A 22,799-nucleotide genomic window follows, 5' to 3' on the forward strand; every position below is an offset into this window, starting at 1 on the left:
AAGATACAACAGCATAATGTGTTTTGGGAACTTGAAGACAAATAAAAGAAGAAACAGCTATCAGAGGCGAAACTAGGTGCTACTCAGGAGAAAGAAGAAGTGGAAGGGAAAGAAAGGATGGGGCAAGTTTGCTTTGGTCATACACCTTAGAGCAACATTTTATTGACAATATCCATGTATTTCTTTATAAAAGTTAAAATTAAAAGACTCAATTCTTCTACTTAACAAATTTGGGAAAAATCAAATTTCTAAAATAGCAATATAGGAAATACATATATTTCATCATCCATAAAATAATCTTTTTGCTATAAGAACCATATTCTTGTTTTGCAAACTAGCTGGCAAATTCTCATATACTTCACTATATAAGGATGCAATTTTATCTAAAATCACTACAAAATTAATGATATTTCCCCACCCCCCTGATATACTTCAGGAATAGTATATAATAAAAGAGTACTCAGACCTTAGGTACTTCTGGGCTCCCTAAATCTCAAATGGGTTTTCCAACATTTTAATAGTACCTAATGGTTTATAAAATTCTTTCCAAGACCACTTAATTTTATTCTCTAATGCTACTTTTTAAAGTTATTTTCATATGACACATATTTGGATTTTTCCAACACTAAGCAAAACCACTGTAATATCCTTAGATAAGACTGTGACATTAATTTAGGAACATAAAGCTTCACTTCTTGTATTGTTTCCTTTTAGTTTATCTTCCTTTTCTCTATAAGATGTTCCTGACTCTTAAACCATTGTAAGTCTCAGCATTTCTCTCCTAGAAACTTTCTTTCTAAGATCATGATTCCTTGTTCTTATTTCTCCCTCCACTCTCATACAATGTCGCACGCTCTCCAAGGCTCAATCACTGTGTTCCCTGTCATTGTTCCAAAAATCTTCTCGGAGGCACCAAAGTCTTCCTCTGTCTCAGCTTCTCATGCTGTGTAAACACCTCAAGAGCATAGAGGAAAAATAGAAACCAATCTCACCTGTAAATATCTATGTAAAAATACTACTTTGTATACAAATTTAAAAGTCTTTTGTCTTTATCTCCCACACAGCCATTCTTTTTACTATGTATTGTCAATAGGTTATCCTGTTCTGAATTTAAAAGTTTTTATTTACTAAATATTCTATTTCCATCATTCATTTTCCAGTATGAGTAGGTGAAGTTTAGAGCTTCCAAATTGTTCAGTCTTCTTAAAGATGAAGTCCAGAAGAATTAAACAATTCATAACTGACTGTGTCTCTCCATTTGTGCTTAAGAGACTGGTCACATGCTCACTTACAAATGAGCCTATTGTTCCACAGGGCCACCCAGAGGTCCCTGAGGGGAGGAAGACACAAACTCTATTGATAAAAGTCACACATAACTAATGCCCTAGGAAGTTATCACCAGCAACTGCCTGCTCAAATGCTCCCTGTTCTGAGACACGACCTCACAAAGCTCTCATGGTGATTTTCTTTGCTCTTACATGCACTGTCACCTCCAAGAATTCTGGCATCTCTTGTCTTGCCAAAGTTTACACTAAAATTTTCACCATCCCATCTTCTATTTTTATATTTCCATAATTTTCTATCTTTATTATCTCATTTATATAATTTTGTTCATGATTTTCTAAAGTGTTTCGTGTGGGGGAGGGTGTGTATACAGGTGTGTTATATACATAGTTAGGGAAAAAACTTACATAAATTTATCCCCTCTGATATAAATATATATACACCCATCCTCATCACTGTGTCTTTTCCTCCTTCAGCTACTGTGGGAGGGATGTTGTTTGACTAAGTAGGGCCTGGCTGGAACACTGGGATAACTTTCTATTCATCCACATGGTCTATCTCTCTCAAGTGACAAAGTCCACAGAACAAATCAGCCATGTGGGACCCTTGGCCATTTCATTTTCTTTCCTCAATAGCCCATTGCACATGGTATGTTTCTGTTTGTACAAATATCTTCACACACTTCAGGAACTTAGATGCATAACAGTATCTCTGCAGATCAATAGGAAACCATGGTTTTTCTAGTAAAACACCATCGTGTGTCCCTTTTATTTTGAGTTAAATATGATGTAGAAGGAACCACAGTATCCACTCCTCATTGACAAGTCTAACCTATATTTCCTAATATTTGTTTCCAATTCAGCTAAACGTCCAGTAATGTACTTGCTTGTGTAAAGGCCTCATATATAGACTCCGTGCCTAACTTGCTAATAGAAATGTCACCATTTTGACAGCACGATGCCACATCCTTATCTGTACTATCCAGGGAGGTAGAGCTGGCAATGAAGCAATTCCTTCCTGATTTAGATCTAAATGTCATCTTTTGTTTGCTCTAATATATTTTAAGGCCAAAGCTCTTTTCTGTCACTTAGTGAGTCATGCCCCCTAGCACCTAACCAGCTTAGGCAGTAAGATCAAAACAAAAATATTGTAGTTAATGTTAAAGTCATATCTGTGGCTTCCAAATTCAAAGATCCCTGCTATCTCCTTTTGTACCTAATATGATTAATAAACAGTATTTAATGGAAAGGGATATTCCATGTTCTGCCCATTAGCTTCTAAAAGTGCTTATTAAAAGCATGCCCATCTGAGGTCTTCAAGACCTCAGCACCGAAGCTTTCACACTGAGATGCACTATCCATCCACACCGACCTGGCATGGTCTTTGCAGGCTGACATCAGCACCTAAAACCCTCGCTTCTCCCCTCTTAGCATCTCCTTTTAGAGAATTCTCCCTCCCTCAAGGCCTTTTCTAGCTCTTCCCATGCTTTCACTAAACTCCCTTATCCAGTCTCTGAGTAGCTGTACCATCTAGTCATTCTTACATCTCGAACCGACCACCCTTTCTTCTCTGTTTCTCCTACATCCTAAGAGGTCTTCGGGAAGAGGATTTAATTTCTCCTGATTTTTCTTTTCTTTTATTTTCATTTTAAGCCTATTTGATCTTTCCCTTGGTAGGTTCTTGGTTATCTATGTTCTTGATGTTACATTTTTATAGGAAGTTTTATTTCCAACTTTCTTTAACACTCCGAAGCAGAAATAGGTCTATGCACATACCACATTTTACATTTCTTTTTATTCTGACATAGTTTTAATGATCTCCCTCATACAACTGTCCAGCTCATCGTGGGACAGCTTTGCAAAGAATGCTGTGAAAGCATACAGGAGACATCTTCAACCTAGTGTTTGAGGGGCAATGATTCGTGTGAGTATTTCTTGGAGGAAATGATTGGCGTCTCAGAGGAAAACAGGATTTTGCTCGATAAAGAGGGCATCACAGGCTGAGAGGGAAAAGCCTGTGCAAAGGAACAGAAATGTAAGCAGCGTGGTTAGTACATAACCCTGGGTAGCTCACTATTATCCTGGCTGCAATGTGAGAGGGATGAGGAAGGACTATCAGGAGACATGTCTAGTGAGGTAAACAGTGACCAAGTGTACGATGCCCTTTGAGGAGCTAATGCCCATGGAATAGGGAGGGTCACTGACAGGTTTTAAGCAAGGGGGTGGTGGGACAGGATCTCTATCACACAAAGATTCTTCCGCAGATCCATAGAGAAGTCAAGACCTGGAGCAAGAAAGATTAGATGAGACGTACTTCCAGTATTTAAGGAGAAAGGGAAAAATGACTGGGACTTGGACTGAGATAAAAAGAAACACCCTGAAGTGAACTTTCTGCTGTACTCTCACCTCCAAATAACTTCGTAGGTTATCTGTTCTACCCTCTGACATTGTGCTTTATAAGAGACAACATAAAATTATAAGCATATGTTTCAACTCCTTATATTGAAATCTCTTCTAGTCCAGAGAATACCACATAGTTATGGGATCCTAGGATTTAAAGGGGCTTCTTCTTAGGGATGAGCTAGAAGAAATCTCAGCCAAGAATAACAGAAGGTTTGAGAAATGCCTCAGCACATGTGGCTTTAGATGGGAGACAAGCAGAATAAACTCAAAACAAGATAGATAAACAGGAAAGCCAGCCCACATTAAGAAGCTCACAAGCCCAATAGACTTGAATTTCTGATATCTCTCAAATCAGTTCCATACTTTCTTAGTACCGTGAACCCTTATCAGGTAATTGTTCTCTTTCTTGAACAAGCAACAATTTTTCCAGCTGCTCTGCCTTTCTTTTTAGGGCCACTGTACACACTACTACAAGACTAAACTTACCCTTTACCAAAAAATCTTTGCTACATCCATTCCAGAATCTTTAAAATATGACCTCAATTCAACTCTAGCTTTCTTCCCCATATATTACACACCTTCCTAAAACGGGCATCAGCTAAGCCATATTACTCACTGTTTCCCAAATGCTGTCATGTTCCTTGAACAGCCTATGTTCTCCTGGGTGACACAGAGAAAGCCATTCCACATCTGTATCTGTTGTGAATAGTTTCAAGGCTTTCATGACTTCTATCTCCAAATTAGATGCCATTTATTCTTCCTTTGAATCATTCTCTTGGAATTTTATAAAAGTCTGAATTAAAATTACTCTTTCTTTGCCTTATCTCTTGTAAAATGAAGAACAAGGAAACACAAATGCTTATTTTGAGCAAGGACTCTTACCCAACATTTTATCCTCCACAGTGCCAACCCTAGGTTGTTTGTATTCTTTATTCTTCCTTTCAGAAGACATTTACTAAGCAACTACTATACCCAAGCAATCTGTCAGCCACTGGGGACATCATACAGAATAAACCCAACACTTCCCTCCCTTGAGAGGTATAGCATTTAGTGAGGAAACAGATGTTGAACAAATAAGTGCAAATGAGATGGGCACTGTAAAAGACAATTGCAGGAGGTTAAAGGATCAACAAAACTGGGTTTGAAATTCAATTTAGGCTGACTCCGCAGCCATTCTCAACCTCCTTCTCTCGTTTTGTGTCTACTCTCAAGCCTGGGAAGTCTAAACACTCATGTCTTCAGCTTTCCTTCCAGTGGGGGTGGCCATAGGAGTCTACTGGCCAACAAGTGGGAAGGAGATCTCCAAAAGGAGGCCATGACACACACCACTCCTTCCACTCCCTTCCTGTTTCAAACTCAGACACAGCGTCTCCAGCTCACAGCAGCCACCTTACAACCACGTGGAGAGACATGTGAACATGGAAGCCAACACACCCAGGGCAACATGTGAGAAGATGGAAAAAGCCTTCATGGGATCCCTGGGTTGATGAACCAACAGCAGTAGTAATCAATCTCTGAACTTCACTGCATGTGAAATTCAAGCCACCGTCAACACAGTTTTCTGTGACATGTAATAAAATGCAGTCCAAGTGGATCTAGAGGAGAACTAACAGGGTTGGGAAGTCCAAGAAGAATGCCTGGATGATGAACTTTTTGTGCAGAGCCTTGAAGGATGTGTACATGTTTATCTGTCAAAGGAAGCTGGGGCAGCAGAAGGCAGAGAATATTTCAGCCATGAGAACCCATTGGGTCACTGATGTGGGGCATCCATTGCTCACTGAAGATGCTACAGAAGTGAATGTGTGATAATGGTGGTTAGTGTTATCATAACACCTTGAAGAACCAGGCAGGAGCTCTGTAGAGCCATTTAAGGATCCTGGCCTCTAAATTCAATGCAAAGCCCTTTAAGGACTCTGAGGAGGAAAATAACAGGTTTACATTTTTAAAAGTTCATTCTAGATGCACAGGGGTGACTGGACTGGATAGAAAGGACAAAAGAATAGATACAGTAGGCCAGTCTGCAGGCTACTGCAGCAGTCCAGGCTGAAAGATGGCTGACTGAGTCAGGTGGGGGATGTGTCCCAAGTACCTCAATCATTCATATCATACCATCCTACCCCACCCCAGGATTGATGTTACCGTCTTCCCAGAATACACCACTGATTCACAGGTGGGAATCATGGCTTCCCCTCTGACTTGATAGAGTAGGGAGGGGATATATCCCCATTTGACAGAGGAAAAAAGTGAGGCCCAAAAGACAAACTGGCTTACCAAACATTTTATCACACTAGAGAATCTTCCAGAACAGGCTCTGAGAGTCATGCTTGTATATATCATGCCATCTTAGAAAAACACTTTGTCATAGTTAATGTTATAATCAACCATCACTCTAAAATGCCTCTTATTTTATAACTCAGCATAAAACTGAGTTATAAACATAGGTAAAACACATTTTAGAGGTGAACATATTTCTTTTCTGTTAATTGGTTTCAGAGTGCATAGGATGGCATAATTTTTTTTAAATATAGGGGTCATCCTGCTGTTCCAGGAAGCTGGGTGTTTTCTCTATTTCAACAAATTAACTAGCATTTGATTCTCTAAAAGCATCTCTGTCATCTTAATGTCAATTCCAATAAAAATGACACTTAATAGCACCCTATACTCCCATCAGCTATCACAATAGTGATTAATTAATTATAGATACCTTTATTTAACTTCTTTCTCCAACACAACTCTAATGTACTTTGGAAAAATTCTGAGTTAACCAACATTATCTCTCTAGGGGCTAGCACAATCCCTGGAACACAGTAGTTAATAAAAATAACTATTAAATAATAACCAGTAATTATTGAGTAATTATTAATTAGTAGACACTGAGTTAAGAACTTTAAATGCAATATCTCATTTAATTTTAACTCTACTCTTATGAAGCAGATATAATTACTATCTTTAGGTTACAGTCAATTTATTTAATCACAAAGTTTAATGACAAACTCAGACCATTTATAATATAATGCTGCCACTCTTGAATATATGAATTAGTGAATAAATGAATGAATCGATTGACTGAATTTGCTTACAATTCACTAGGCATCACATTGTCTTTGTCTCCAATTAGTACAAACCCTAAATAAATTAAAAATGATAAAAATCACTTATTTATGTGTAATTACTACAGCATTTTTTTCCTTTGTGGTTCTCAACCCAGGGGACATTTGGCAATTTCTGGAGACATTTTTGGTTCTCACAGATGGGAGGGACGTTTGCACTGGATCTAGTGGGTAGAGGCCACAGATGCTAATAAACCTTCTACAATTCACAGGACAGTCCCCACCACAAGGAATTAACTGGTGTAATATGTCAATAGTGCCAAATTTGAGGAACACTGTTCAACACCATATGACTGTTCATACAAAGACAAATTAGACTGAAACCTTTTCTGCAAAAACATGTTAATCATCCTCCCCTTCTCAACTATAATTCCTTGTTTTTCCTGTCACTTGGGTTCTCCTTTTAGTGCTGTGTTTACTCCCACACAATTAGTTAACATGTAAGACTCACAGACCATTTTACCACAGGAACAATGACAGTGATCACAGAGCAGCTGCGGTGGCTACACAGGGCAGCAGTGCATCGCTGAAGAGAATGTACGCTGTTTCATGTTGCAAAGGCCCCTTGATACCTTTAAGACAGACAAGCCATGTGACCAGCAAGAAGCCAGTAAACATTTCACTTGGATCAGTCAGCTATTCACTCTTATGTACTTGAAAAGATAACGGAAACAAATAAATTCCCACCGCCACATCTCAACGTTATGCAATATCTGTTTCAAAATCGCTAACGAGGCACCATGCTGTTTTCAACCTTGAACACCTGTGAAGGAAACAGGTAGCAAAATTGCAGTTCTTAAATCTGGGCAGTAGGTGGCAGCAGCATACAAGTGCGTGGGTTCATCCTGGAATAAAAATTTAGTGCTGCATTGCTAAAATTCTATTGGAACAAAAGCAGTAAACATGTTTTTCCCCAACATTTCTCATCAATGCCTTGTATTTCTTTTACTGGGGTTAAAATCACTAAGCTGCTTTTGTTTTCTAAATTAATCTATATTTCACTCTAGAATATTTGTGAGAGCAACATTTAGTGTGCATGTGTGCATTTATACACATACACAAGCTAATTATACACACATAATTATGTATAATATATGTAAATTGCATATATTGTATGTAGTTGTATAAATTATTATACACAATATATAGTAAAAATGGTGAGCATAATACAATAATAATAATAATAGTGACTCTCTATTGAACTATTTATCTCATTTAACACCTTTGACAACCTCATGTGCAAGGTATTATCTTTCTCCCTTTGCACTTTAATTGCCGAGGATCAGAGAGACTGAACAACTTGGCCAGGTTCACACAGTATAATGAGCTGCAGAGTAGGATTTGTGTTGCACATTTCAGAGAACACAAAGTCTGTGAGCTTTTTGAGACCAAGAATTTTGTCTTACTTTCTATTCTCCCTTACCAAACACAGATAAGTGCTCAACTGATGTGTATATCAGTTTTAAGAACTGCTTGTTCCATTTCTTAGTGTTAAGGAAAAAATAATTCACATGGGGAAATAAAGGCAATTACTAGGATTCATGTTAAAATGTGAATTGCCAGACCTATCCCAGACTAATTTAATCAGAATTTCTTATGGAAGGCAATTTTCTTAAAGTCCTCTGGGTAATTCTATTATATAGCTATTGTTGAGAATCAACAGGGTAGTGACTGTAAGTTTTTAATAGTTTTAGAAGCCTTTTCTCACTTATTTTTGGTAAACCCTCAAAGATAGATTGAAAATATGAAATAGTTATCAAGAAAGTTAGGGGTGTGATGTTTGGCACTGAAGGAGATACACATTTGCAGTTCAGCAGCATTAATAATGTCCCGCCCACTTGTGTTCTATTCCTTTTGTGATCAATTTTGTGACTTCATTGATAGAGGCAGAAATCTATTTTTATCTAGTTAAATAAACAGCATTTCCACACAAGGCCAACATCCACAGAGGTTACTGGTAGACAGAATCATTTCTGTCCTACATTACTGATTATCTTCCAGGACCTCAGCAGAATGACCAAGGTATATCTTGAGATGTAACTTATTATTAATATTAACTCTACATTACTATTATTGAACACGTATTTTTGCACATAACGAACAAATGATAACCTTTTACTCTATGAGTATTTCAATAAAGGGACAACACACAGTATTAAGTGATAAGATTTGAAGCTAGTCTTTTTGGTTGATCTTCAAAAATCCACTTCAAGACATTCTTAGTAATCTCTACCAGCATTTCTAACTAGCCAATTGTTTACAAGTTGATAGACTGATGCTGACATCTCAGATAAAGTTCTCCTTTTCCCAATTTAAAAAAAAAAAAAAAACTCAACTGATGTAAACACAGATCTGTTTTTAAATACTGAAAGTCCAGCAAGCTTTGTGATTGTTTAACATAGCTATGAGATATAATCAGGAACACTTTAAGCTATTTGAGGTGGCCCCAACAAAGGTGGCTTGCCTTTGGAAAGATAAAGAGAGTAGGTTTTGCATTGGCTTTGTTTTTATCCTTCAGTTTTTCAGCAAAGCTCTTCATGGAAAACTAAGTCCTTTTGCAGGACTTGTCCATGACGTCTGCCTTTCAGATAACTATGGAACTCACAATCAGTATTAGCATGAAGGCAATCCCTAGACAGGCTGACATGTTCCAGAATTATAATGCCAATTCTCCCATCAAAGTAAAATCATCTATGTTAACAGCTTTTTCTGTTTTGTGTTTTGTTTTTGTTTTTGTTTGTTTGTGTCATTTATGTCCCTGAAGAGCGATCATCCTACAGAGAGGCACTTGGAAGGCTAACAACCCTCCAGTGACAGAGGCATATCATCCAATACTTTGAATGACAGAGAGTTCAAAGCAAAAAACTCCAAGGGCTGCAGTAGAAAAAGTAAAGGGAGAGACACACTTCGTAAAGAGTCCCCAAGAAGCCTGTGATCCATGCAAATCATCAAGACACAGCTGTGAAGGTGACTGGGGCAATCCCTGATTCCCAGGACATCAGCAAGTCCTTTAATCAGCACGCACATCGTTCTGTTCTGTATATAATATCGTTCTTAAAGATTAAGCAGCTGGTAATTCAGTGCCATCTGGCACTTCCTAGTTAAGCACAGCTCTGATACAGTAAGAATGTGTCAGGAGTAAGGAAAAATAGTTTCCAGCAAGGACCTGGATCATTCCATGTGTCAGAATGATTCAGAGAGGCTAGGTGAGAGCGTCATGAGAGATGACAGAATACCACCCACTCAGGATGAATAGAAGAGGGGGTGGTAGGGCACCCAAAGTTTGTGTCATTGACCTTACTTGTCCATGCAGCCTTTAAGGATGTACTGTCTGAGTCCTGTGGGCTGTTTTTTTTGTTTTTTGCCTCAGCAATCATGTTGTGAAGTATGGGTCTGAGATACATCGAGTAGGTGGGGCTTGGTTGACAAAATAGCTACAACTCGCACAGGTCAAACAAGCTGTCCTTGACATTCAGGATCCCTGAAGATGGAGCATGGAAAATGTGAGGGAGGAACTTGAACTTTCTCTATTTTCCCCAACCCCGCAGCCCCTTTGTGTTCTCCACGAACAAAAAGGTTCACTGGAGCCTTCTGTGGCTAAGCCAGAAGATGCCAAGTGGTCTGTAGATGAATCTAACCTACAACCTCAGACCTTAAGTTAGAGGGACCACCTAGATGAGAAAAACAAATACTTTTAGTACTTCTTTAAGAAAAAGTACTGAAAGGGGTATCTTAGAAATGAAGGGTAAATGCTTTTACATCAGAGTGGAAATAGAAGATATGCCAAGGACCTACTTGCTTATGAGAACATGTGTTTGATTCTAAAGCCCCTGGAGGAAGGATATGGGAATCATGGCACATACCCCAAGAGTGTGGCCATGATGGTGAATATCCCAGCGAACCATGACCGTGGGGAGGGCAGCGTGAGCTCCTTAAGAGTGATCAGCTGCCACTTACAATTGAGGCAATTTCTGCTCTGGGCCACGCTCTTAATGAACAATAATCTGGAAGGCAGATCATTTTATATCTATTTTACAGACAAAGACACGGGCTCACAGAAGGGCAGCGACTCACAAGACAATACTACTACTGCTGGCAGAGCTGGGGAGAGGAAGTCTTGGTTGGGTGGTGAGAAATATAAACTGCCTAAGCTAGAAACACCTTAGTGATCAGGAGTCCAACGCTTTCCTTTCCAGAGACGAGGACGAGGAGCCCTAAACTGGTATGACTTGCTCAAGCTGGCTTTGCCCTTATCAGCTGAGCCTTAACTTTGTTGAGCCTTCAGACAGTGCTTCCCAATCAGTTCACAACTAAGGAACCCTTTTACTTCACCTTTCTTTTAAACCCCATGTTTTGACAGAATGAGGATAATGATGATGATGATGATGATGATGATGATGATGATGATGATGATGATGAAGGCTACTATTTGCTAATTACTGGACTAGGTATCCTTCCTAGTTCTCAGAACAAAGATGTCATAGCTATCATTAATCCCTTTAGTATAGATGAGAAAATCCATTCTCACAGTTGTTACATGGCTTACTCAAAGTGACAAAACAGTACCAGGGCTCCATTTTATATTTTATTCTAAAAATCTTCATTCTTTTTTTTTTTATATATCATGCTGAGAGAATTTGCCTGCAAAACTTATTCATTAAGCAATAGCTTAGGCCTTAGCCAGGTGGTGCAGGTAGTGAGAGCATCATCCTTATATGCCAAGGCTGCAGGTTCAACCCCCAGTCAGAGAACATACAAGAATCAACCAATTAATGCATAAATAAGTAGAACAACAAGTCAATGTTTCTCTCTCTCCCTCCTTCTCTCTATAAAAAATCAATAAAAGAAAAAAGAAATAACTGAGTCCTCATTTTAATTAATAAAAACATACATGTGCTATGTAGAACATCAATTGATTAGTATCATCAACCAATTACACTAATTTGACCTAAAGCCCAATGTTTTGGTGCCTACCCGCCCTTACCATTGATGAAGGTGCAAGTTTCCTTTTGCTTTTTGAGACTCTAAAATGAGCCTATGATCCTCATTTCTACAAGCACAAGACCTGGGGGGTCTGGCTCTCTCAAGGTGGAAACTGTTCCGCTATATCATCAAAAATAATTCCTGCTAATTTTGTGTTCTCAGTCTTTATATTTCACTGAGTTAAATAATAAACCTCAGGGAGTTCACTCACATATTTGTAGCTAAAAGCACAGATCCACAATAGTGATTTGCTTTGCATTAAGGTTCCCAATGAAAATCTACAAATTCTTAAAGGGGTTCCTCACCTTTTCCTAAAGAAACAAAGGCAATAGAAACAAGCAAGAGGTAATGAGCACTGTGCTTCTCTCTCTGGGAGAGAAAAATTACAAGAGAGAAATGATAGATGGTGCTTGCTAGAAATTTTAATTAAACCTGTGAGTGAGAAATTCTGAATCAGGCCAAGTGGCAGCTGCACTCATACGTGACTGGCTGAAATAGCAGGGGCGGGACATGTGTCAGGAAATAGATACCCTGGGAGAGCAGCCATAATATCCTTGAATTTCATTTAATCTAGCTCTCCATAAAGCCTAGCTTTGAAGGTGCTTCTAGGAGAGCCCCTGCCCCCAGCTCAGTGAATAACTCAGAATACAAAGCAACTGCTCTTGGTTGCTTAGTGACACCAGAGCATAGACCACAGCATGTCTTCAATGTATGTGTGCTGTCCCTTGTTTGTCAAAGGACAGTATTCCCTGCCACTCTGCAATGCTGCCTTTGGTGGAATAATGAAGTCATTAAAAGTTCTGACAGTGGAGGGTTTCATAGGAAATTTCTCCACAAACTATGACTTAAGAATACCAGGTATCCATATACACATCATAATTCCTCCTAGTGCCTGCTTTACCAGGAAGACATTTAGCAGATGCATCTTTTCTCATCCAAATGTCCACATGTTCCCTCATCAGGTTTTGACATGCATTTGGAGACAGGAGGAAAAACTTAAAAATCAGGCATGAACATGGTTCAGTCTTGACTTCATCACTTACAAATTGTCTGATTCTGGCCTGGTCTTAATTTCTCAGGTTCCCATCTGTAAACCTATCTAGCTTTGGGGTCTGTTACAGAGCCAAATGTCCTTAAATCACAGTGCTGTATAAACATGGCCTGTCACTATTTTTTTTTCTTTATTTTGAAACCACACTTACTCTCCTTTACATTTGGAAAGTTAAAGACTTACATGGCTTCCATATAATCTTGAATCCAGTTAAAATTAAACTTCTTGCAAGTTGATCTATTTCTTGAGAAAAGCATGCTATTCCTTATTAAAACCATCCTTGATATTTGTCTCCTCTACGAATTCCACCAAAATAACAAAACAAAAACAGAAACCATTATTCAAAAGAACATATTTTAGTATCAGTAACTCTTGTGACCTTAATTTTTATTACAAATTATAGAATCAAAGTCTTGAATTCAAGGTCACAATGAATGCTTGATGATCTGCCAAGTGGTCATTCAGCTGAAGTCTGATCTTTGCGATGTCTACCCTGACTTCCTGGGAAAGACCCAGTCGATCCCTAGTACCTTTATCTTTCTCCAGAGTAGCAGAAATCTTAGTTGGACACAGAGCTGCCGAGAATAAAGGCTACATTCCCGGTCTCCCCTGCAGGTAGATGTGGCCACATGTCTAAGTTAACAGCCAATGAGATGTAAGCAGAAGAGTCCAATGAATCAGGAACTTTCCTAAAGTGGCACAAGCTCTTTGTCCCTCCCTTAATCCTTTCCTCCACAGTCCTGCCTGGGGCACAGAGCAGTCCTGGACCATGTGTCTGAGATCCAGCACTAGCAACGGCAGAGTGATATGCTGGAGAAATCTTGAGTCCCTGCAGACTTTGAGGAGCAGAGTCATCAAACCAGCCCTGGATTTCATGATGGAGAAATAACTTCTATCTTAAGCCACTGATGTCTTGTTTGTTTCTGTTACTCACAGCCAACTAATGAAATCAATTTTCCAATGCTGTGTTTACAGAGGCCCTCAACTTCCAAAAACCCTGCACTGTCTCAACAATATCTGTTTATTTTAGTGCAATATATTTGACAAATACAGGGTGGGGCAAAAGCAGGTTTACAGTTGTGAGTATTCAAAACACAGTTTAACCTTGTATTGTCATTTATTAATTATGGTATTAGTTTCCTTACAACAACTGCAAACCTACTTTTGCCCATTCTGTATTTATCATGCCCCTTCTCATACGCAAGACCAAGCACCAGAGACTACGCGGTACAGAGAGAAATCCATGAGCAATAGGAACACAAGTCACACCGCTAAGGTCCTGAACAGTGAGGAAGGAAGCTGAAGTGTAAGATGCTGAGGATCGGAACCCTTAACAGACGTGTGGGGAGAAAGGGAAGTTTGTCGGAGGAAGGACCTCAGGAGTAACGACAAAAAAATGAGATGTTAGGAAATGGACAGAGAAAAGATATGCAATCCAGAGAGAGAAACAGTCGTTCCAAAGGCCTCTGAGCGGCAAAGAGCGGAGTGAGATGAATGAACAGAAGTCCAATATGGCAGGAGCAGAGCGAGGGAGACACCAGACAGACATTGGGAGGGAGGTGGGCACGGTCCGGCGCTTCTCACTCTATTCTCTGCTCCCTCACTATCGCCTCCTGAACCAGAGGGGATGGACAAAAACCGAGAAAGGTGACCAGAGTTCATGAAGAAGAAAATTGTAGGGCCCCGTTTTTAGAATTTTCTTGTGGGTGAGCAGACAGAACTTAAACCCACGCCCCAGAATCAAAGTATTCCCTGATTCTAGAAGTTTCCCTCCCCCCAATGAAAAACACTGAAGCGAGGGGAAAAAATAACACTTAATGGGACCATTGTTTGGCCCTAGTTTGTATAAGAATGAACAGACCAAGCTGCAATATGCAAGTCATTCCTCTCAACAGAATACTTCTTGTTCCCCTCCATTCCTAATCCTTCTCCTTTAGATAAATAAATAAAAAAGTAAATGTAACTTCTCTCTGGCCGAAGCTGGCTTCTCAGAATTTTTTTCTTTGTTTCCCACATAAGGAAATATTAATGCATTTCACTGAGCCAGTGTGCACTTGCACACTTTTAACATCCTCCATGGTTATTGAGAAGAGTTGGAAAAAGCCCAATGAAAAGAATTCAATAATTCATAAAGGACACTAGAGGGCAGGTGTCCCTTTTAAATCTGCTCTAATTTCCATCCACAGACTGACCACCAAGCACTACCGTTGCAGGTGTGCATGTCTGAATCGGTCCCATTTTTCAGAGTTGTTCACAGATGAGGTGAAAACTCGGCTACACTGCTCCTCAGATAAGCCAAGCCATGTACTTGCTCCTCCTGTCCCCTCTACACTGCTTTCTCTGCTCTTCGCAAGCCTGGCTTCTTCCCATCATTCAGGTATGACTCCAAACATCATTTCCTCAGAGAGCCCCCTCCCTTGAGATTTACCTAAAAAAATCCCTTCTGAATCCCATTACTCTATGTTGAATCAAATGTTACTTTCTGATGCATGCCAGAACCCAAAGTTGCCATGTGCACTTGCTAACTTGAAAGTAACCTGTCTCTTCTAGAAAGTATACTCCTTGGAGGCAGTGATCTCATCTTATTTATTCACCCTCTATCCTCAGGACCCAGAAAAGAATTTGTGGACTATCTGATGAATGAATGAACAGTCAGTTCTTTAAAAGGAGTATTAGTATTATTATTATTCACCTCACAAATGACTCACTAAGATTTCAAATAACTTGATCAAGGTTTTGCAGTAAATCAATGGAAGAATTACTTGACCTAAGAGACTCTCTTAAGCTATACAACTTTCTTTTATTAAGTTTTTTTTGGGGGGTGGGGTGGGGGGGAGTGATTTCTTTTAAGAAAATTATCATTTTCTAAATTCTAGATTGTTCTTTGCTTCTTCCCTCTATTCTATTCAATGTCCAATTGAGTTTGCCCTCAAAATAATATTCATATTGTCCACTTTTTCTTCCCATTCTCCCTGCCACCATTTTAATTACTGCTCGTAGCCTATAAACAATTAAAATAGCCTCCTAATTAACTGCATTGTCCTTAATTTCTTCCCGCTCCAACTTATAATTCTATATACAAACCTCTTCCAGGTCAATTGTTTTAACTTTTAATTTTACCATGTTATTGCCCAACACCTCCAATTGCTGTCTAATGCTATCAGGTTAAATTGCAACTTTGAGGGCTTTATATTTAAGTCCCTCCATAATTGCCCCCAACCTGCCTTCCTCACATTATTTCTACTTAAGCTCTCTACATGATATCCATGGAAACTGTATTCAAACCTCTCTGGAGTTTTTCCTATTTCTCTACTATGCTTGCCCTAAAATCCTCCAAAAATGCTCTCCTATATTCAAATCCCATTTATTTCTCAAGACACTGGTGAATTCCCACTTTCTCTTTGAAAGCTTTCCAAATAAATCCAACTCACTTTGATCCACTTGTATCTACATTCACCGGTGCCTACAGCAGTGCCCAGCTCATTACAAGTCCTCATCAAATTCCTATTAAATGAATTGCTGCATCTGTACTTGAAACCACGCTCTCTGTCTTATGGCACCTTTTGTTTCCTCTCATTTTATTTTACTTGAGTTATAACTCTTGGGTTCCTTTCCAGCTGGATCTTAGAAGTCCGAGTCCCTGACTCCTATCCAGCTCTTCATACACAGACAACAATACCTGTTATCTGACAGAGTACTCCACATGCTTTAACCAAGCAAGCCAAAGGTCATACTGATAAAGCTTTCTTTCCTATTAGTTATATGGCTCAGGACTCAACAATAACTATGCTTAAAACAACTAACCATACAGATCTTATCAGAAAGACGACTTGAGATTCAAAACTATGTCCCTTCTTTTTCTTCAGTTAATGGTTTCACCATCATTGATATACTGTGATTCAAATGATCAATCTAAGCCACTTCTTGTTGGAATCCTAGCTGCATTCTTTTTTAACTTTTCTGAACTGCATGGAATGATAACCCAATAGTTGTGGAATGCCAACAGGGTAAAGAGAACAAACTAGGCACCCAGGATAGAAACTAGTACAAAACACTGTGCACGCACTTCAGGGCAACATATACAAAAGACATTGCCCAGCGTTACATTTTTGTGATCCTAAGCATCATAATTTAACAAATGCCATGGAAATTAAGAGGAAGTATGAATTAATAAAGGCTTAATTAATAAACTGCCTTCAACAACAGTGCAAAATGATTGAGCCCCTGCACACATTAGGCTGTCCTATATAGTCCCAACACTCTAAATATTTTATCTATACCTTAACTTGAAGAGCCTTACAGATATTTTAAAAAGATAAACTGATGAAACTGACAACTTGTTCTTTAATCACGTGGACACAGATTTAATCCACTCACAAAAAGTTCCCCAACCACTGCAGCCAGAACAGTCACATCCAGGACCTCCCCTCTGCTTTATTCTGTTGTGCCCTCCTTATGAAAAGAGCTTATGTATTTATTGATCTATGTCAGGAATCAGCAAAATATGGCCCATAAGACAAATCCTGCCCTATCGTATTTTTGTAAATAGTTTTATGAAAACAGCTATTCATTACACATTGCCTATGGCTGCTATTGTGCTAAAACAATAGAGTAGTTGTAACAGGAACTGGATGTTGCACAAAGCCTGAAATATTTCTGTCTAGACTATCTGACTCTTGATCTCTGTATTTATTGTCTGTCTCCTCACTCCCAAAATATGAAAAAAGACTGTTTTGTGTACTGCACCAACCATGATACTAGTGCCTGGCACATAGTAGGTGCTTCATATCTGTTGCTGACCACTCATAGACTTACCAGGAGAAGGGTAAATTGCATTGACATGTACCCAAAGCTCTTAACTCAGACACACATCTGGAATCACTGCTTTCTGGGTATATAAGTAATGAACTCACGTAAAGAAATTTTTAAATGGCCAATGAATACCCTGGGGAGGATTCTTGGAGCAAGGAACAGTTTTCATAGAAAATGCCTTGGTCTCACTGCTGGGCCTATTGGGGGTAGAGCACTGTATTTTTTATAACCCTGCTATGGTAAAAGAAACATGTCCTAAATCAACAGGCAGATTTGGAACTGTAAATCTGGGTAACATCTGGAGAATAAAAGCTCAGAGTAACAAATTTCTAAAAACTTGTTCATAGTAGCACCAAATTATGCCTTTTTCTTAATTTCTTTGACTCTTGTCAATTGATATTACCCAGAGGGCTTTTTTTTTAAACTCACCACAGTTGTAAAATATAAAGACACCATTGCCTGTTATTCTCTTTTAGTTTATATGAAAGGCTTACAATTTTATTCTATGTAAAATTCTCACCAAAAGAACTCTTTATTAAGAAGCAAAAATTCTGACCTACTGAAACCCAAAACAAGTCAAACTCAACATGTTGTTTTTCAGATATTCTGTTTAAGGGGAAAAGATGATTTTAACAGTGTTTCAATTTTAAATAGCCTACACACCCAGACAGAGTCCACCCAATAGGTCTTAATATGTATTGTACCTGGAATTTTTATCAGATAGGTCTCCAGACCTAGCTACCAATGTCATGACCTACCCACTCCCCAAGCCAATGTTCTCGGTTGGTATTCACCCAATTTTACACCCTTTCTATTCATTCTCTACACTACAGCCTAAGTGATTTAAAATATAATTTATTCACACACATGCCCTTCTAACAATTCTTCGGCGTCTACATATTGCCTTCAGGAGAATGCCAAAGCTCTCATGACAGAGGTGGCTCTTCATGCCTTGACTCTGTGACTATCTCTCGTCTCTCCTTCTCTGATGGCTCATATCACCCCGACTCTCACCCTCCGCCCTAAAGGCTGTGGCCTAGGAGTTTTGATAAAGTCTCATTCTATCTCTGTCTCGCTTTCATCCTTCCCTAGCTCTTTCTGCCTTTCCCTTTCCTCTAGTACTGCCACACCTTCGTGCATGCTGTTTCCTGTCTGATTCTGGTTGAAACACTTTCCCTTCTCTTCAACATCTGAGTCTCATCTCAGCTTCGTGCTCCCAATCGCCTTTCTTGATTGTAGAAGTCCAGATTAATATAAAGATCCTATGGCAGGTAGTACTATTGAGAATTTCAATTTCAAATCTATGAAATGTATCAAATGAAAGATGAATGAAAGGTAGAGATCTAAATTAAACGTTGATGACTCCCCCAACACAATCTAAATTCTTAAAGCCAGTGTACCAAGTACTGCTTTAAGTACTCTCCCAAGCAACTCAAATGTGCGTCTCTTAGATAAATTTTCAAATGCTTTGCTATTGAAAAATATTCAAGATTGTTCTCTGAAAACATGGTAAAAGTCTTCTGTTTAAAATAGCACACTAAATACATTTTAATCAAAAATGTGTCTTGTTTTGAAAGCCTCTCACTTTAAGGAAATCAGAGAGAACATAGCTGAAGATAAGCCATTTATGGCACATCCAACAACTAGTAATACAAGAAAGCATTGGGTTATTCTGGACAAATACTTGTAACAGAATAAATAGGTTTGGAGATCATTGAGTATGAAATTACATGTAAAACAAACAACTAAAAAACTATGACATATTTAACTTGGAATGTCTTAAGCAGCAAATCCTGGAAGGAAGCACTTTAAGTGCGTCCACACCACACTCAATAGCCTCTGCTTATGTGGAAACAATTGTAATTTAAATAGCTAAAATGCTTGCCACCTTCCTGTAACCTGCTGTGGGAAGGGAGTCAAAAGTGGCCTTTTGGGAGTGAAATAAATTGATCTAAGAAGTGCCAGCAAGGGCAGGCAGAAAAGGTAATCTTGCTACAGAGAGAACAACAGTCCACACCAATGAAGTCCAGGACATGTGGCAATTCCAACCCTGTACAGTCCTGGCAAGGTCCAAAGGTGGTCTCAATACGAGGGGCTAAGACTAAGGGGTTGCACTGCACATAAGGAGTGACGATGACGTGAACGTAAGCCCCATCTGCGGAAAGGTGTAGGGAATGAGGCAGGGGAAACTGAAACTCAGTACAGACTGGGGTAATGAGACAGGAGTGAAGACAGCTTGGCAAGCCTCCCAGCAAGAGTCTTCAAGGGTCAGAGGCAGAGCTTCCTGCAGGGAGTGGTGTGCAGCAAATCAGAACCACAAGCAGCAGACTGCAGCCCTTGGAGGGAGAATTGGGGGGTGGCGTGGCCTCTGCTAACCTCCAGGTATTTCAGCCCTTGGGCCCAAGATGTGATAAAACCTCCTAAACCCTGCTTACCAATGTCCAGGAAGCCCATAATATTCTCTTAGAACCTCCTGAGTTCAAAGGTGAAAGGAGAGATGACCCTAAACAGGGTTGCACCCACAGAAGGCCCTCTGATTATTCCAGGACCAGAAAAGAGCCCAATGATAAAGCTTAGCTGCAAGCTGCTCTTGGGGCCTTACAGGGTCTCTGAGAAATGTTTCCAGGAAGTAAGTCTAGACCTTGATTTTTATGCACTTCAGTTCACTGAGGACAATGCCAAGTTGTTGCTTTGTGTCTTCATTTAAGTGGAAAAACAAGAAACCAGGATGAGGGATGCCACCCCAAAAACTTGGCAAAGTATCTTCTCTTTCTCTAACTCGTCTTCTCTGGGGAAAGAGGGAAGGCAGAGAAAAGGAAAGAGGACAACTCTATTTGGTTTTTAGCTTCCCCAAAGGGAGTTTTGAACTGCCTCTCCCCCCAAAATCCTAGCATGCCAGCTCCATCAAACCAGTAGGCAGAACTCATGCTGCCTACTGAGATCACATGAACTTCAAAGATTTTCTTTAGCAACTCACCCTAAAATATGAAGAGTTGTGACTAGAGTTATCAGATAACTACATTCCTGATTTTCTAATTCAATTTGTGCCCTCATAAAAGACACTTAGGAAAAAGAAATAAAAATTACTTTTAAGAGAGGTGTGGTGATTTGAGTAGTGAAAAGTATACAGACACTCATATTCTTTGAACAAAGATAACCTGTCTGGCAACATCTTCCCTTTTGACCAAGTGACACCTGAACAGTGAAAGGCAAACGTCACCCCCAGCCAGCAAGAGTGATTCAGTCATCCTCAGTGATAAATGAGGGTCAGGCTGTCATAGCCAGATTAGCACTACAGGCTTAGGTTTCACCTTCCTTGAATAGTAACTTGCTTCCTAAATCTTGATGCGATAAAGACCTTTCAGCAAGTCCAAGGAAAGCTACATCTGGTGTTTCTGCCCTCACCTCGATCAGGCACTCTATAATGTTTTATAGCACACTTTCAAGTTCATTGAGGAAATTTTGGAAGTGACTCCAGGAAATAATCTCTTTGTCCTGCTTGTTATTAATGTCTATAACCAATTACATTATATTTCATTGTCAGAATCATTAGTAGTATATGCCCAATTATTTATATTGTTAAGCATGATCTATACAAAGAAAGGGAGTTTATATATAAACTGTGCCTTCAAGAATTCTAATAGTTCTTTCCACATTTTACACACTCCTGTATTTGTTGAATACATGAAGGATAAATTATGCATAAAGAAATGCATTTAACAATACTTTTTTTAGAAATCTAAATCTCATCATGTAGTTTAATGATATCTTTACCCTATGTAAATAATTTACAAAATGTACAAAATGGAGCTTTTCTAATGATTATTTTGTATTTATGTAAAACAGGTAACATGTATTCAAGTAAACTGCTCTTCTTAGATCAGAATTACTAATATTTAAAAACTAAAAATGAACCAACCCTTCTATGCACACTAGCTATCTCAGCCAGCGCTGCAAATTCAAGTTGTATTCCATCCCTAACTTCTTTAACCTTTATTGTACCAAAGGAATAAATTGCACGTGTTAGGTAAAGCACTGCTGATATATCAGAATCAGAGATGTGGCAGGGCTCCATGAGGTTCCATATGGGATAAACCACAAAGGGCATTTGTGCAATGGGAATAGAAAGAAAATATTCAGAAATTATAGGGTGCTTCATTTTTATTCCACAAGCATTATATGTTAAATATTTTAAAGCAAAGCCCGAGATAATATTGCATACAGAAGCAAAACCGAGGTTTATACTTTTGAAAATTTTTAATAATAAGCTCAATGAAGGAATGCTCTGGAGCATGGGAATTGTACTCAAAAAAGACAAAAATCCCAGGTTACTGCTTGCCACCCACTCACGATAAGCCCCAGATTGCCATTTTTACAAAGTATGGTGGGAAAACCAACGGAGAGCCATCATTTGAATACCTGACTAAAAAAGAAAGAAAGAAAGAAAGAAAGAAAGAAAGAAAGAAAGAAAGAAAGAAAGAAAGAAAGAAAGAAAGAAAGAAAGGAAGAAAGAAAGAAACGAAGGAAGGAAGGAAGGAAGGAAGGAAGGAAGGAAGGAAGGAAGGAAGGAAGGAAGGAAGGAAGAAAAGAAAAGGGAAGAAAAGAAAAGGAAAGAAAGGAAAGGAAAGAAAAACTCAGGTAAATCATTCACTTTTTTGTTGCCCATCTTCCCTCATCTGTCTAGAGGTCAAGGCTCTGCAGTGAAAGCAAAGTGGAGAGGTTTCCCCTTAATTATCTAAGTAATTACCTTAAATGTCTGCTTTGATTTGGCTGTGGAGACATAGTAACAACCATGAAGACCCTACTGAAACAAGAAGATATGAAGTTCATAAAATGCTCTCCATCTCCACTGCAGAAAGGCTCACGAACATTACCTGAAAATGCAAACTGTGATCTATCGTGACAAGATTAAAGAAACCTTTTTTTTAAGTTACAACGAGAAAGAGTATTTGCATATTTTTTCATATCCTACAGTGAAGTTTTATTGCCTAATGAGCCATGCTAAGTGATAACTGAAGCATACATAACAGGGCCATTGGCATTTTACAATATGAATGCTAGAATTATCTCTTTTCTGGGGTCCTTTGGTTTCCTGTTTGTTGCTCAGAACTCTTAGTATAAAAATAAGAGATACATGTAAGGAAATAATTTTGCCCA

At 39.0% G+C, this 22,799-nt stretch overlaps 1 protein-coding gene across 4 annotated transcripts in view; it reads right to left on the minus strand.

The window, feature by feature from the left end:
- GAS2 (growth arrest specific 2) overlaps positions 1 to 22,799 on the minus strand; it is a 118,746-nt gene that overhangs the window by 13,018 nt on the left and 82,929 nt on the right. For 3 of the 4 annotated variants that reach the window (XM_090267621.1, XM_090267620.1, XM_090267619.1), the window contains exon 8: positions 22,390 to 22,443. The exons of the other annotated variant lie outside the window; for it this stretch is intronic. In XM_090267621.1, coding sequence (XP_090123747.1) covers positions 22,390 to 22,443 — 54 coding nt within the window. The remainder of the gene's footprint in view (positions 1 to 22,389; positions 22,444 to 22,799) is intronic. 4 annotated transcript variants of the gene reach the window in all.

This window comes from Furipterus horrens, unplaced genomic scaffold (genome assembly GCF_987537825.1).
Source record: "Furipterus horrens unplaced genomic scaffold, mFurHor1.1.pri manual_scaffold_2, whole genome shotgun sequence".
Taxonomy (NCBI): Eukaryota; Metazoa; Chordata; class Mammalia; order Chiroptera; family Furipteridae; genus Furipterus; species Furipterus horrens.